We start from the raw sequence: 16820 nt of genomic DNA on the forward strand, positions 1-16820 counted from the left end.
AATCTCAATATAAGTAGTATTTTTAAAGAATAATGCATATATTTAAAACTATTTATGCTTTTATTAAAAATGGTAAAATTACTTTAAAACTTTCTTGATTTAATTATATCTTATTTGTTTGCTTTTGACAGATGACCAGTGAAATTAAAAAGAAAGCAGTGAGTTGAATTTTTATATTTCTTGTTTTGAAAATGTTCAAACTGTTACAAAGTAGTTCCTTCTAAGACCACCTGCTGTATTCCATCCTAGAGAAGAAATTTAGAAGCAGATTATTTCCTCTGCCTAAGGGAACAAGCATGTCATGATGACAATGCAGGTTTTACAAGTTACATTCTTGTTGCCATTCATTATTTGAGGATTAATTGTAAATATTTTCTGTTCTTATCCCAAAGAAAAAAATATTCAAAGTGGTAGTTATAAAGGAAATGCATTTCTGTTTTTATTGTGCTGATATTGATGTAATGATGACTGCTTATTTAGAATCTGTTGTGTGCTACTCACATGCTAGATGATAGAAATTAAAAAAAAAAAAAGACACTGAGTGCATGGGTGACAAAGTGGAACCGTGACGTGCTTGTTGCAAAGATGATAACATGTAAAATTTATTTAGCAGTAAAGGATATGGAAAGTTATGGAGCTGGTAACACAAAAGAGAAATACATGAAGCATATTCCCAAATGGGGCTACAGGCTTCCTAAATCCCTTAAATATCCCTCTCAGGATAGAGGACTAAGGGTACCTTCCTACCGACTGCATATCTTTGGAAGAACCTCATTTTAGCTATTTCAAGTTTTTCTGTCTTTTAAAGTTTTCTTCTCCTCCCTCTGCCTCCCAACTTTTCTAGAGACTTTGGTTGTGGATTTGTCCCTTTACTAGGTGTAAGAACCCTAGTAAAAACAACTCCAAAACATTTATAAATATTTAATGTGAGGCTGGGTGAATGGCAAGTTATTTTTGGGTGTATGTGTTTAACATCCTCATTTTTTCATCTACAGTTTTTGCCTTTAGTGTCTTAACAATCCAAAGTAGGTAGCTGGGTATAAAATAATCATTCATGCTTAAAGCCACTGCTCTTGGCAATCTGGCTTCTAGGAACTTCACCACTTCATCACTAATTTCACTAATGACCACTAGTTGCCAAACCGAAAGGATGTTTTTCCAATATTTCTCTTCCTAGACCTCCAGGTAACTTTTAAAAACCTTTTATTTTTACATAATTGAATACTTGTTATCAATGTAACAGAATAGATGACTCAGAAATAGACCCAGACAGCTATAAACAGTTGTTTCTGACAGAAGTGCAAAAAATCAGTTCAATGGAAAAAGGATAATCTTTTCAACAAATGGAGTGAAGCAATTGGACACTCATTAAAAAAGAAAACAAGGAAAGAAATAAACAACAAAAACCTTCAAACCTCAGCCTAAACTTTGCACCTTGAACAAAAATTAAGTAAAAATTGATCATAGATTTAAATGTAAAACAAAACTATTAAAAAAACTTTTAGAAGAATATCTAGGAATAGGCAAAGAATTCTTAGACATGACATCAAAAGCACAATTCATATTAAGAACCTAAATGTAAGACTGGAAACCATAAAACTCCTAGAAGATAATATAGGCAGAACACTCATTCATATAAATAACAGCAATATTTTTTAGGATCTGTCTCTTAAGGCAAAGAAAGCAAAAGCAAAAATAAATAGGTCCTAGTTAAACTTAAAAACTTCTGCACGGCAAAACCATCAACAAAATGAAAATATTCCTACTGAATGGGAGAAAATATTTGCAAATTATGTGATTGATAATGCATATAAACAGCTCATATAACTCGATATCAAAAAAATAAACAGCCTGGCACTTCCCTGCTGGTCCAATGGTTAAGAATCTACTTTCCAATGCAGGGAACACGAGTTCAGTCCCTGGGCTGAGAACTAAGAGCCCGCACGCAGTGGGGCAACTAAGCCCGCATGCCACAACTAAGACCTGATGCCACCAAATAAATAACTATTTTTAAAGACCTGATTAAAAAATGGGCAGAAGACCTGAATAGACGTTTTTCCAAAGAAGACATACAGATGGCCAATAGGCACATGAAAACATGCTCAATATTTGTTCACTCATCAGAGAAATATAAATGAAAACCACAATGAGATATCACGTCATACCTGTCAGAATGGCTGTCATTAAAAAGACCACAAACAACCAGTGTTGGTGAGGATGTAGAGAAAAGGGAACATTTGTACACTGCTGGTGGGAACCTAAATTTGTGTGGCCACTATGGGAAGCTGTGGCGGTTCTCCAAAAAACTAAAAATAGAACTACCATGAGACCCAGCAATTCCATTTCTGGGTATACGTCCTAAGAAAACAAAAACCCTAAGTCAAAAAGATAAATGCACTCTAATGTTCATAGTAGTAGTATTTACGATAGCCATGTAAAAGAATGAAAAATTTCCATTTACAACACCAAGTGAAATGAGTCAAGCAGAGAAAGATAAATATTGTATGTTTTCACTTATATGTGGAATCTAAAAAAGTAAACGAAGGAACATAACAAAACAGAAACAGAGTCACAGATACAGAGAACGAACTAGTGGTTGCCAGTGGGGAGAGGAAAGGGAGGAGGAGCAAGACAGGGGTAGAGGATTAAGAGGTACAAGCTACTGTATATAAAAAAGCTATAAGGATACATTGTACAGCACAGGGAATATTGCTAGTATTTTATAAAAACTTTATACGGAGTGTAATCTATAAAATTTTTTAATCATTATGTTGTATATCTGAAATTAATATATATTGTAAATCAACTATATCTCAATTTTAAATAGCACAATCCATGGAAAAAGCACTAAATTATATGTCATCATGGAGAAGAAAATGGCAACCCACTCCAGTATTCTTGCCTGGAGAATTCCATGGACAGAGGAACCTGGCAGGCTACAATCCATGGGGTTGCAGAGTAGAACGTGACTTAGTGACTAAAACAACAACAATATGTGTCATCAAAATTAAAAACTATTCTATGTGAAAGACTCTGTTAAGAAGACGAAAAAACATGCTACATATTGCAGTAACTTTTTGACAAATCACATATCCAACAAACGATTTGAATTTAAAATATTTAAGAACTCTCAAAACAGTATAAAAATAATCCAATTAGAAAATAAGTAAAAGACATGGAGAGACATTCTACCAAAGACGATATATGGATGGCAAATAAGCACACCAAGTGCTCAATGTCATTAACTATTGGGGAAATGTAAATTAAAGTTATGACAAGTTAATCACTATGTACCGGTTAGAATGGCTAAAAAAGAAATAGTGACAATTCTAGCTGACTTTTTTTTTTTTTTTTTTTGACAAGGAAGAAAGTTTTATTGAAGCACACAGACATTTCAGGGGGGATGGAGAACAAAGGAGCAAGTGACAGTCCAGGATCCCAAGTTATGCTTTCCAGTACAATACTAATCCACACCAAATACTATTTTGTTCACTTCACACATACAACAGAAACCACAGTATCCACCCTCAATCCCACAGCCTCATAGGACAGGCAGCTGGCAGCTGACTCTACTGAAAGGAACTTCTTCTCCGGTATAGACTCCCTTTACAGATGACTTTGGGAAGGTACAATTGTGAGAATTAAAAGGTCAGTTTGGGACAGTGGGTTTCAGAAAATAAACCTTAGGTCAATAGACCCTTCTTAGGAAGGTTTCAGCCCACCACACCCAGGTTACATCTAGGTCAACTTTGGGAAACAAGAGAAAAAAATAGGAACTGAAACCACTTCAAGAAAGAGGTCAGAAAAGCTGTGTTCTCTGAACACACTCTCTTGGACACTAACAGCGCCCAGCACAGAGAAAACACTGGACTGGTTTAGACCATAGCTGGCTATTCAGGCTGATATAACAGTTCAGTTCAATGCTCAGTCGTATCCAACTCTTAGCGACTTCATGGACTGCAGCCTACCAGGCTCCTCTGTCCATGGGATTTTCCAGGCAAGAGTACTGGAGTGGGGTGCCATTGCCTTCTCCTCTAGCTGACTTTTTGACACTGCTGAATATTCATTTCTTTTAAATGCCCTTATACTTATTTTTCTGGTTCTCTAAATATTGTTTCCCTGTCGTCTTCATGGATTTCTCTTCCTTGTCTCTCTGTGGCTTGCTATTCTTTCCTTGAATCTTCCTGGATGATTCTCTTCTTATTTCAAGTACCTTTCATATTTTGATGACTCCCATAGATTTTGATGCACAAATACCTCAAATTCAACGTCAGAAAAAATGAACTTATCAGTTTCTTCCATAAGACTTCTATTCCCCTTTATTCTTTATTCTAATTATCACTATTTATCCATTCACTCATGACTGAAGCACCAGTGTCTTAACTTCTTTTTTCCCCCTTTCCCACTGCCCACCTGCCATATAGTTAGTCCCTGAATGCTATGAATATTTTTCCAATTAGTCCTCTTCTTGCCCTAGCCTTAGATTGGGCCTTCATCTTTTGCCTTGACTATAGCAACCATCATTGGCTTCCCGTAACCATAGAATTAAATCTTAATGTGCATGTAAAGCTTTCTGTAATGTGACTCCTACCTATTCTCTTGCCTCTCCTCTTGCCACTCTCTCTATCATATCTTATGCTTCACCAACACAGACTGGCTTATTCATCCTTGAGGAAATATATCATTTCTCACCACACTGCTTTTGCCTGGCACATCCTCTCACCATCCATGCTTCCTTTTACCTGGCTGTATCTACTTCAGCTCAGTTATCATCCCCAGGAAGTCTACCTATTCCAATGAGTTTGGATAGATGACTTCTGATTTGCTCCTATTATGTTAATACTCTGCTTATTTTTGTTATTTTACTTAGCACATTGTTTCAGGTATTTCCTTGATCTTTTTATGTATTACAATGATCTATTTTCTAGTTTTGAGGCTAGAAATTGCTTCTGTTTGAACATCTTTGTGTCTTTAACAACTATGTTATTGAGTACCAATAGTGAATACTCAATAAATGCTTATTGAATTAAAAAATATAAATAATTATGTTCAATTAAATACAACAGGTATTTTGACAGAAGTATGAAGAGACTACAGTGGGGACCTAAAGTAGGAAGTTTTCAAAAGAAACTTTGAAACACGTAGTTTCACTTAGAAAAATCGGATATCTTTTTGCTGAAGGAAGAATGTATATTCCAGTTGTAAGCATCAAATATATATTTGAAAACTGAGTTTCTGATCTGTTTTCTAATCTGATTAGAAACTAGGAGATGAAGGGATGTCTTTTGGCTATTCTGAGTATTTCAGAAAGAACTGAATTCTAGAGATAAAGATTTAGAACACATCAATATATACAGTTTATATTTATGGTCATGAGACTAGGTGAAGTCACCTAGGGAGAGAGGAAAGAGAAAGAGTGAGGAGAAGATCAGTTTCATAACTAGACAGAGTCAGTCTGTTAAGAGATTGGGGACCACTGCAAGACTTTTAAGATCAAGCAGCGTATTAGTGGAATAGACATAGAAAATAACTCTCTAGAAAAATTTTGAGCAAGCAACTAATTGAAAAATAATTTAAATTAGGTGAAAAAATGTCCAACCAGGCCATTCCTTAAAAACTTATTATTTTGAAATAATTTCAGACTTATAAAAAATTGTAAAAAGAGTACAAAGTATTCTCCTGTATATTCACTTGTTCTCATAATAGTAACATTCTTACCTGCAACAATGATTTCTATGGTGGTTGCCAGATAGTAATTTTCTCACCATTCTTTGTATATTTTTTAGTTGGAATTTTGTATTAAGGAAGAACTTGGTCTTTTTTCTTTCTTCACTCATTCATTTATATATCAGTATATGGGCTATGGTTTCCCAGGTGGAGCTAATGGTAAAGAACCTGCCTGCCAATGCAGGGGATGTAAGAGACGTGGGTTCAGTACTTGGGTTGGGAGGATCTCCCGGAGAAGGGAATGACTACCCACTTCAGTATTCTTGCCTGGAGAATTCCATGGATAGAGGAGCCTTGTGGGCTACAGTCCAAAGGGTCGAAAATAGTTGGACACAACTGAAGCAACTTAGTATGTGTGCACTATGGAGTCTTATTTTAGCTATTGAATTAATGTGTTGTTATTGTGGTCTATTTTGATGTTCAGCTGCCCCAGATTTGGCCACTGGGAGCACATCAAGTTGCCTCTTATGTTCTTTTTAGCTTATCCCATCAACACAATAAGATGTTCTGGCCTTATACAGTACTTTTCCTGTTCTAATCCTGAAATCGTCATTTCTCCAAGGATTCTTGGATCTTTTTTAGTAGAGAATGGCATTTAGAAATTGGGGCATAAGTGTAAACTATGTAACTGAGATGTGGTTGCTTCTTGGTTCCTTCAACAGAAAGAGCCAGGAAATTATCTATCTTCCTATCTACCCATCCATCCTTCCCTCTGTCATCTATCTTGAAAGCCTTGAATTTATACTGATGCCTCCTATTCCAATTCAAAATCACAGAGTTCTGGCCTTCCCTCTTTGCATGTTTGTTACTCCCTTTTCTCACATCCAGAAACATGAATTTTATGAACCATAATATATTTACTTATTTTACTAAATTCTATAACACAGGTAAACAGTTTTTATTTTTTTTAATGATTAATTGATTTATTTGAACAATAGGACAATATAGACATCATTGTCAGACTTAATATGAGATGTTAAATGTTCGATCCAATTTTCCTTCCTGGATAAGTTTTTCTTTCCTATCTCTGTCAGTTTTGAAAACATAATACTAGAAGATGAGGGGCCCAATTCCAAACAGAGCTCCTAAGAGGGAGGTCTTGGTATTGGGTCTGAAATTAGGATAGATATTTGCTGATCTTGCCTAGGTCCAACGAACCAAGGCAGGATCTTCGATAACCCCTCGGCGACTAGGGTCGTAGTACTGAAGCTGGTACTCCCGTTTAAGCCGGGATCTTATGGCCAACCGTTCAGCTTGTGCTTTCCGGGTTTCAGAAGATATGTCGTATTCAGCTGGGTCGAGGGTAGTAGGTAGGCTGGCCAAGCGCGATGGCTTGTACTTGGGGAACGACATCTTGATGACCCGGCACCTAAACAGTTTTTAAATTGCTAACTCATGTGAGAAATCTACTCACTGTAGTTCAATATTTGTCTATAGTTTTATGTACTTAGCTTGAAGGCATATATCAAAATACTGTGTTCAAAAATTAGTTTGGTTAGTTCTATACTCCTTTCAATGTGGCTATGTTTTTAATTTGAAATCCACTTAGGTTCATTTGTTTCTTTTTCATTTTGGCTTTTTCCTCTCATCCTTACTAATTTTCTTTATTCATGTTTTTGAGCATGTGAAACAATAGCATATTTTAAAGTCAGAACTGCATCCAAATCTATACTCAAAGACGCATCCTTCATCCTTCTACCCTGTTCCTCCCCCCAGTACTTTCTCTCTGTTACAACCTACTCCCTTTAAAATAACTGATGATGTTGATTTCTGGTTTATCCTTTCTGTGTTTAATATTTCATGAAGAAACAGATAAATGTTCTTGTTTTCCTTTTTATCTTACACAAAATGCATCATACTATATTCTTTTGCATTTTAACTTCACAGTACACCCCAGAAATCCCCCCATATACATTTATAGATCTACATTTTCTCCCAGCTTTATTGAGATGTAATCGACACGTAACATTGTGTAAGTTTAAGGCTTAAGATGTGCTGACTTGATTTCCTCATTCATTTTTATTGCTGCACAGAACACACCAGTGTGTTATTTATTCAGCCGCTCTCAAATATTTCTAGCATTCTGTTGCAATGAATAACCTTGTGTAAGTGTGTTTTCATATTGTTGGATGTGTATTTTCAATTTCTAGAAGTGGGACTTCTGGATCAATATGTAGTTTAGTTAGAAACTGCAAAATTTCTCTCAAGAAGGTTTGTGCCGGTTTGTGTTCCTACTTGCAGCTTGTGAGAATGCTTGATTCACCATAGTCTTACCACAGAATATAGGGGTCATATTTTTTATTTTGTGTCAGTCCTAAAGGTGACAAATGGTATCTCAATGTAGTTTAAATTTGCTTTCTCTAATTATGAAGATCAAACACCTTTTCGTATGGTTAAGAGCCATTTTTGTTAATATTTTTATTGTGAAATTGTGGTTCATATCTTCCTATTTATTTTTCTATGTATTTTACCCTAACTTTTATTTAAAACTTTAAAAAATTGTAATAAAATACACATACCACACAATTGCACTCATTTCACATGCTAGTAAAGTAATGCTCAAAATTCTCCAAGCCAGGCTTTAGCAATATGTGAACCGTGAACTTCCTGATGTTCAAGCTGGTTTTAGAAAAGGCAGAGGAACCAGAGATCAAATTGCCAACATCCTCTGGATCATAGAAAAAGCAAGAGAGTTCCTGAAAAATATCTATTTCTGCTTTATTGACTATGCCAAAGCCTTTGACTGTGTGGATCACAATAAACTGTGGAAAATTCTGAAAGAGATGGGAATACCAGACCACCTGATCTGCCTCTTGAGAAATTTGTATGCAGGTCAGGAAGCAACAGTCAGAACTGGACATGGAACAACAGACTGGTTCCAAATAGGAAAAGGAGTACGTCAAGGCTGTATATTGTCACCCTGTTTATTTAACTTATATGCAGAGTACATCATGAGAAACGCTGGACTGGAAGAAACACAAGCTGGAATCAAGATTGCCGGGAGAAATATCAATAACCTCAGACATGCAGATGACACCACCCTTATGGCAGAAAGTGAAGAGGAACTAAAAAGCCTCTTGATGAAAGTGAAAGAGGAGAGTGAAAAAGTTGGCTTAAAGCTCAACATTCAGAAAACGAAGATCATGGCATCCGGTCCCACCACTTCATGGGAAATAGATGGGGAAATAGTGGAAACCATGTCAGACTTTATTTTCCTGGGCTCCAAAATCACTGCAGATGGTGACTGCAGCCATGAAATTAAAAGACGCTTACTCCTTGGAAGGAAAGTTATGACCAACCTAGATAGCATATTGAAAAGCAGAGACATTACTTTGCCAACAAAGGTTCGTCTAGTCAAGGCTATGGTTTTCCTGTGGTCATGTATGGATATGAGAGTTCGACTGTGAAGAAGGCGGAGTGCCGAAGAATTGCTGCTTTTGAACTGTGGTGTTGGAGAAGACTCTTGAGAGTCCCTTGGACTGCAAGGAGATCCAACCAGTCCATACTGAAGGAGATCAGCCCTGGGATTTCTTTGGAAGGAATGATGCTAAAGCTGAAGCTCCAGTACTTTGGCCACCTCATGCGAAGAGTTGACTCATTGGAAAAGACTCTGATGCTGGGAGGGATTGAGGGCAGGAGGAGAAGGGGACGACAGAGGATGAGATGGCTGGATGGCATCACTGACTCGATGGATGTGAGTCTGAGTGAACTCTGGGAGTTGGTGATGGACAGGGAGGCCTGACGTGCTGGGATTCATGGGGTCGCAAAGAGTTGGACACGACTGAGCGACTGATCTGATCTGAACATAAAATTTACCATCTTAACTATTTTAAAGTATACTGTTCTGTGGTATTAAGTATTTTCACACTGTTGTGCAACCAGTCTCCAGAATATTTTCATCTTGCAAAACTGAAACTCTACACTCATTAAACACTCCCCATTTCCTTCTCCCCCTAGTCCCTGCCAAGTACCATTCTATTTTTTGTTTTATGTATTTGACTACTCTAAATACCTCATATAATTGAAATCATAAGGTATTTTTTTAAATTTTATTTTATTTTTAAACTTTACAATATTGTATTAGTTTTGCCAAATGTCGAAATGAATCCGCCACAGGTATACCCGCGTTCCCCATCCTGAACCCTCCTCCCTCCTCCCTCCCCTACCCTCCCTCTGGGTCGTCCCAGTGCACCAGCCCCAAGCATCCAGTACCGTGCATCGAACCTGGACTGGCGACTTGTTTCATACATGATATTATACATGTTTCAATGCTATTCTCCCAAATCTCCCCACCCTCTCCCTCTCCCACAGAGTCCATAAGACTGATCTATACATCGGTGTCTCTTTTGCTGTCTTGTACACAGGGTTATTGTTACCATCTTTCTAAATTCCATATATATGTGTTAGTATACTGTATTGGTGTTTTTCTTTCTAAAGATCTAAACGTAAGACCAGAAACTATAAAACTCCTAGCTGAGAACATAGGCAAAACACTCTCTGACATACATCACAGCAGGATCCTCTATGACCCACCTCCCAGAATATTGGAAATAAAAGCAAAAATAAACAAATGGGACCTAATTAAACTTAAAAGCTTCTGCACAACAAAGGAAACTATTAGCAAGGTGAAAAGGCAGCCTTCAGAATGGGAGAAAATAATAGCAAATGAAGCAACGGACAAACAACTAATCTCAAAAATATACAAGCAACTCCTACAGCTCAACTCCAGAAAAATAAATGACCCAATCAAAAAATGGGCCAAAGAACTAAATAGACATTTCTCCAAAGAAGACATACAGATGGCTAACAAACACATGAAAAGATGCTCAACATCACTCATTATCAGAGAAATGCAAATCAAAACCACTATGAAGTACCATTTCACGCCAGTCAGAATGGCTGCGATCCAAAAGTCTACAAGCAATAAATGCTGGAGAGGGTGTGGAGAAAAGGGAACTCTCTTACACTGTTGGTGGGAATGCAAACTAGTACAGCCACTATGGAGAACAGTGTGGAGATTCCTTAAAAAACTGGAAATAGAACTGCCTTATGATCCAGCAATCCCACTGCTGGGCATACACACTGAGGAAACCAGAAGGGAAAGAGACACGTGTACCCCAGTGTTCATCGCAGCACTGTTTATAATAGCCAGGACATGGAAGCAACCTAGATGCCCATAAGGTATTTTTTGTCATTGCCTTATTTCATTTAGCATAATGTCCTCAAGTTTTACTCATCTCCTAGATTTTTAAGCATTCTTTCCATTTTATTTGAGATATATGTTGCAAATATTTTCTCCCAGATTGTCAGCTATCTTTTGACCTATTTTATTATGATGGGTTTTTGTCATGAAAGCATTTTAATTTTATGCAGTCAGAATTTGTTAATTATTTTTTTCTTTTCTATACCTGGAATTTGAATCATAGTTATGAAGTTTTCCCCTACACTCAAATGTAGAAGAATTTTATCAATTTTTTCTAGGCCTTGTATAGTTTTATTGTTTCAGTTAATTCCTAATCTATGTGGAATTTATTCTTCTGTATATCTGTTAATCTTTTTCCAAATGGCTGACCAGTTGTTCCAGAAATATTTATTAAAATCATCTTTGCTTCAGTGATTTGGGGTGCTACATTTATTATACGCTACATTTTCCTATGTGTTGTATCTATTTCTGGACTTTCTTTTTTTTTTTTCCAGTGGTCTATTCATGTGCCTATATCACACTATTCTCATTAGGGAGACTTTATAGTATGTTTTAATGTCTCCTAAGACAGGTTCTTCTTTGTAAATTTTCTTTCTCAGGGATTTCTTGGCTATTCTCACATGTTTATTTTTCTACTTGAACTTTAAGCTCAACTTGTCCAGTTCCTTAAAAATGTGTGTAGATACTTTTATTGGTATTGCATTAAATTGGGGAACAAATTAAAATTTTTGTGATGTTAAAACATCTTTACCAAGCTCAGGTACTATCTTTCCATTTGTTTATGTCTGTTTTTGTCAGACAACTCTTTCTTATGGGAGAATTTATGAAATTATATTATGATGCTATTGTACCAGAATATTATCTCCAAGAGATTGGGGCTTTGTTTACTACTATATCCTGAGCATTTGGAACAATACCTTTATATTTGTTGAATTAATGAATATTTGTTAAATGAAGGAATAGTAAGTTAGACAAAGGATCTTTGTTTTGCCTTGAAAAGTGAAGAGTATACTAAAAACATTAGTTTGGAGAGAACTCATCATAAATAAATATATAACATAGTTTCTTTGTAGGTCGTACTTTGGGGTAAAATATTTTTATTCTAAAAGCATGTTATTTTTTATAATATTTTTATTCCAAAGTGCTACATTTGCACATATATCATTGAAAGGGTACGCCACTTAGAACATTTATGTTTTTCTTATTATATTCTCAGTTCAACTATATTTATTTGAAGCAATGTGTAGAGAGTAGTCCGATAGTACCTATTCAGCAGGAATGGCTGGATCACATGTTAATGCTGGTACCTGAGTCTTTGAAGGAAGGGAAAGAACAAGAAGAACTTGTTCAAAGTCTCATAAACGAGGTGTCACGTGATTTTGAAAAAAGCATGAAGAGATATTTGGGTAAGTAGCATTTAACACACACCAAGCTTACTTGTTCCCCTGCCTATCCCAATCAAAAGCAGAAATATGTATAATAAACATATGTTTAGCTGAATGTATTTTTAGAGTTTTAATTTTGAGCCTATAATCTAATCAAATCTTTGTAATTCATGGGCACCGTTTTTAAGGGCACTTTTTGTGTTCCCTCGTGGCTCAGATGGTAAAGCGTCTGTCTGCAATGCAGGAGACCCGGGTTCGATCCCTGGGTTGGGAAGATTCCCCTGGAGAAGGAAATGGCAGCCCACTCCAGTATTCTTGCCTGGAAAATCCCATGGACGGTGGAGCCTGGTAGGCTACTGTCCATGGGGTCACAAAGAGTAGGACATGACTGAGTGACTTCAGTTTTTTGTGTGTGATTTTTAATGTGCTTATTAACTAATAGTTTTTTAACTTTTTACTTTGTCTTTATGGTTGTAGTTTTGCTACTTATAGGATTGTAAGAAATTATTAGTGTGTTTGGGGAGATTTATTAGAGAAATAACCTTTGAAATTTTTAATTGGATTTATTTTTTAAGTTATGCCAGTGACCTTGGTATAGATAAGATGAAAATAGTTGAGGACTTATTAAAGCTTTACTGTATTTAAATTCACATTCAAAGTAGGGCCAAAATACCAAAAGCTTAATTTTGTTTCAAACAAGGGACTTTTTTCTTATACTCATTTTGATGTATATTAAACTATACTACTCATTATCAAAAGTTGAAACTTTGATTTCAGTAGGTCTTGCAAAGATTTTCAAGAAGTATTTATCTATCTATAAAATACTGTTTTTCTTTTTTTTTAGTGAGAAGTGTTCTTGTGAGACCTGATATTAATTGGCTTGAAGATGAAGGTGGCCCTATACCTGAATCCCCTGTGTGAGTAAATCTTTTAAAAAACAGTTACTGCATCTAGGTTTTGATAACAGACTGAAAATAAACTGATCAATCTTACATTCAAGGCTAAAATTATGAAGCTCAAAAGTGTTTTGAAAACATGTAAAAGAACTGTAATACTGTTTTTCCCTCCCCTAAATATATCCTCTACATTGGACTTACCTAGTTGTTGATGATACACTTATGAGAACCTTTATAGATGTATAACTCAACTTGGTCTTTCATAAGTAAACCTTGGAGTATGCCAGACAGATTTCTCCATCTCATCTCCCCAATTCTAAGGACCAAGTTTGTTTATGTAGGGTGACTGAGCCAGAGCGCAGTGGAAGTTAAGGAACTCATGCATGGCCCATCAGCCTTCCTTAGGCACCAATGATCTCTTTATTCTCTCTGAAGATAATGAACTCTCAAGACCTTGATCATGCTTATCTACTAAGTTTCCCATTGCTGACCCCATTTCTCTCTTCTCAATCCCCTCTTCTCACTTTGATGCTAATTCTATGCCATAAGTATTACTTACTAAAATTTAGAATGTGTCATTTGAATTCTGTTTGATACAGTGTTTTGTTTTTCCAGAGGCCTGGATTATTCTAAGCCTTGGCATTCTAACTATCTGCAGACAAGAAACCAAATATTAGCTAATTTGCACATTGTTCATCCAAGCATGAAAATGTTACTGGACCTTGGTTATACAACATTTGCCAATACAGTTTTGCTAGACTTAACTGGAATTAGGTAAAAGCCCATATTTATTAATTAACATTTAAAATTTGAATGTCTTCTGCTTGAGTCTTTATATTTTTGACTATATAAGTTTTATAACTGATAAATATTTAGGAGTTTTTACATTTAAAAAGTTTTTAGCTTATCTTACTTGCTTCACTCATTTTGTATCATGACCAGTTTGTTTGCTTTAAATCATTTTTTTTTCTCATAAATAGAGGTAAAGGCCCCATTGATTGTGAATCACTAAGAAATGATTTATCAATACAAGCTAGAAAGGCAGAAGAGAAGATAATGAACACTTGGTATCCAAAGGTTATAAATCTCTTTACCAAGAAGGAGGCACTAGAAGGCATTAAACCTGAGAAACTGGATGCATTTTATAACTGCGTTTCCACACTTATGTCAAATCAGGTAAATAGATTATGTATATTTTAAATGATAATGTTATTAAAGTTAATTTAGCATTTTATGAGGTATAGTGCTATATAATTATTTTGAAATAAAGTAAGAGAGACTTTTACTAGTTTAACTAAACAATACTTCATTTCTGGAAGCAGTGTAAAATGAGAGGTAACTCTAGAAGTATGTGTCAATATTATAAGTGATTACTGGACTCATGTTTAAAGGCTATAAGCTAATTATCTATAGCTTTATTAAAGAAAATTAATAAAAGGATTATCCTAGAGAATGTATTTTTGAACTTATGAAATTCTAGGTTAATTTATTATCATTTTGTTCTTAATAAAATCTTGATTTGAAATGTTATTGATCATTTTTAAATGACAGAGGATATGAATTTTATACAATTATTTTATTGGCTCCTTGAATTTTTACTATTGTAAAAATATAACCCTAGAAAAATAGTTTTTAATAAAAAGTTTTCCTTTTTGTAAAGATCTCCAAAGATTCCATAAATTTTGCCTTTTTAAAGGCATATATATACATGTATACACATATATATATATGAATCTGGTATGTAACACTGTAATGAATATACATGATTTCCTTTTTACCTTTATCCTCTTAAGAGGACTATGATTAAATGATAAGAAGTTAAGAGATGAAAAATGTTGTGAACGTTATTTAAATCTATGTTTGTCTACTTTGTTTACATTTCTAATAATTGGTTATATATAAGAAAGTATTATTCATCCTTTAGTAACTTATAGTGCACATTTCTAAGTTCCAGTGGCTTCAGTCTCAAGTAATGGTATGCTGGAAATCTGATGCTCCAGGAGAAGAACCCCTGATTTGTAGTGTTTGCCAATTTCCATGGTATAAATATTCCTACCATGGTGATTTTCAGGCATCCAAGAGTTTAGTATCTGGCTCACAGAATTCTTGAATGTTTAACAATTAGCTCTTGTAATTGTAGGAGCTAGCATTAGTACGTCACTCTCACTTGCCCCAAATACATATCTCATGAAAGTAAAAGTGAAAAGTGAAAGTTGCTCAGTCGTGTCTGATTCTTTGTGACCCCATGGACTATATAGTCCATGGAATTCTCCAGGCCAGAATACTGGAGTGGGTAGCTTTTCCCTTCTGCAGGGGATCTTCCCAACCCAGGGATGGAACCCAGGTCTCCTGCATTGCAGACAGATTCTCTACAAGCTGAGCCACAAGGGAAGCCCATCACCTCATGACACTCCCCAAAGTTGGTTTTAGGCCCCTCCACCCCTCAGTCTTTACCATGCTGTTGGGTCTTCTGGAACTTTTTTTGTACCAGGGACAAAATTACTGAAGAATGTGGAAGATTCTAAGTTGCCATTTTAAGACTGTTGATATTCTATAGAAAAATTAAAGTTTTCATATATTGTTCTATTTTAAACTGTATTAAGAACATATTGTGCTGAATGAAGATAATTTTCAGGACTAAATGGATTGGTAAAATGAATTAATTATAGGCAATTGCTCACTGGTTTAAACTTTTAGTTAAAGGTTTGTACTTTCTAAAGTAGTAATAACTTATGGTATCATGCAGCTAAAAGATCTCTTAAAGAGAACTGTAGAAGGATTTGTAAAACTCTTTGACCCAGAAGATCAACGAAGGCTGCCCATATTTAAGATGGAATTGACTCTTGATGATGATAAAATGGAATTTTATCCTACTTTTCAAGATTTGGAAGATGTTGTCTTTGGTTTGGTTGAGCGAATAGCTGAAGCTCTGCAGGTAAGTCTTTATCCTTATTCATTGGGTTTCTTTTTAAAAAAATGTTTTATTGGAGTATAGTTGATTTACAATGTTGTTAGTTTCAAATGTACAGCAAAATGAATCAGTTATACATATACGTATATGCACTTTTTTTTTTAAGATTATTTCTCCATGTGTATCATTACAGAGTACTGAGTAGAGTTCCCTGTGCTATACAGAGGTCCTCATTAGTTATCTATTATATATAAATATATGCATATACATACATATTTGTATTAGTGTGTATATGTCAATCCCAACCTCTTACTTTATCCCTCCTTACCCTCTAATAGCCAAAAGCTTTTTTCCTACATCTGTGACTCTACTCATCAGATTTCTTTCAGTTCAGTTCAGTTGCTCAGTCGTGTCCAACTTTTTGCAACCTGGTGGACTGCAGCACACCAGACTTCCCTGTCCATCACCAACTACCAGAGCTTGCTCAAGCTCACGTCCATCGAGTTGGTGATGCCATCCAACCATCTCATCCTTCATTGTCCCCTTCTCCTCCTGCCTTCAATCTTCCCCAGCATTAGGGTCTTTTCCAGTGAGCCAGTTCTTCGCATCAGGTAGCCAAAGTATTGGAGCTTCAGCTTCAGCATCAGTGCTTCCAATGAATATTCAGGACTGATTTCCTTTAGAAGTGACTGGTTAGA

At 35.7% G+C, this 16820-nt stretch overlaps 1 protein-coding gene and 1 pseudogene across 9 annotated transcripts in view; one reads left to right on the plus strand and one right to left on the minus strand.

Annotated features, from left to right (window-relative positions):
* DNAH12 (dynein axonemal heavy chain 12) overlaps positions 1–16820 on the plus strand; it is a 191426-nt gene that overhangs the window by 22458 nt on the left and 152148 nt on the right. For all 9 annotated transcript variants that reach the window (XM_059880070.1, XM_059880063.1, XM_059880064.1 and 6 more), the window contains 6 exons: positions 132–158; positions 12147–12336; positions 13160–13232; positions 13827–13985; positions 14192–14387; positions 15958–16146. In XM_059880070.1, coding sequence (XP_059736053.1) covers positions 132–158; positions 12147–12336; positions 13160–13232; positions 13827–13985; positions 14192–14387; positions 15958–16146 — 834 coding nt within the window. The remainder of the gene's footprint in view (positions 1–131; positions 159–12146; positions 12337–13159; positions 13233–13826; positions 13986–14191; positions 14388–15957; positions 16147–16820) is intronic.
* On the minus strand, positions 6676–7109 carry LOC112443463 (NADH dehydrogenase [ubiquinone] 1 beta subcomplex subunit 4-like; annotated as a pseudogene).

This window comes from Bos taurus, chromosome 22, assembly GCF_002263795.3.
Source record: "Bos taurus isolate L1 Dominette 01449 registration number 42190680 breed Hereford chromosome 22, ARS-UCD2.0, whole genome shotgun sequence".
Lineage (NCBI taxonomy): Eukaryota > Metazoa > Chordata > Mammalia > Artiodactyla > Bovidae > Bos > Bos taurus.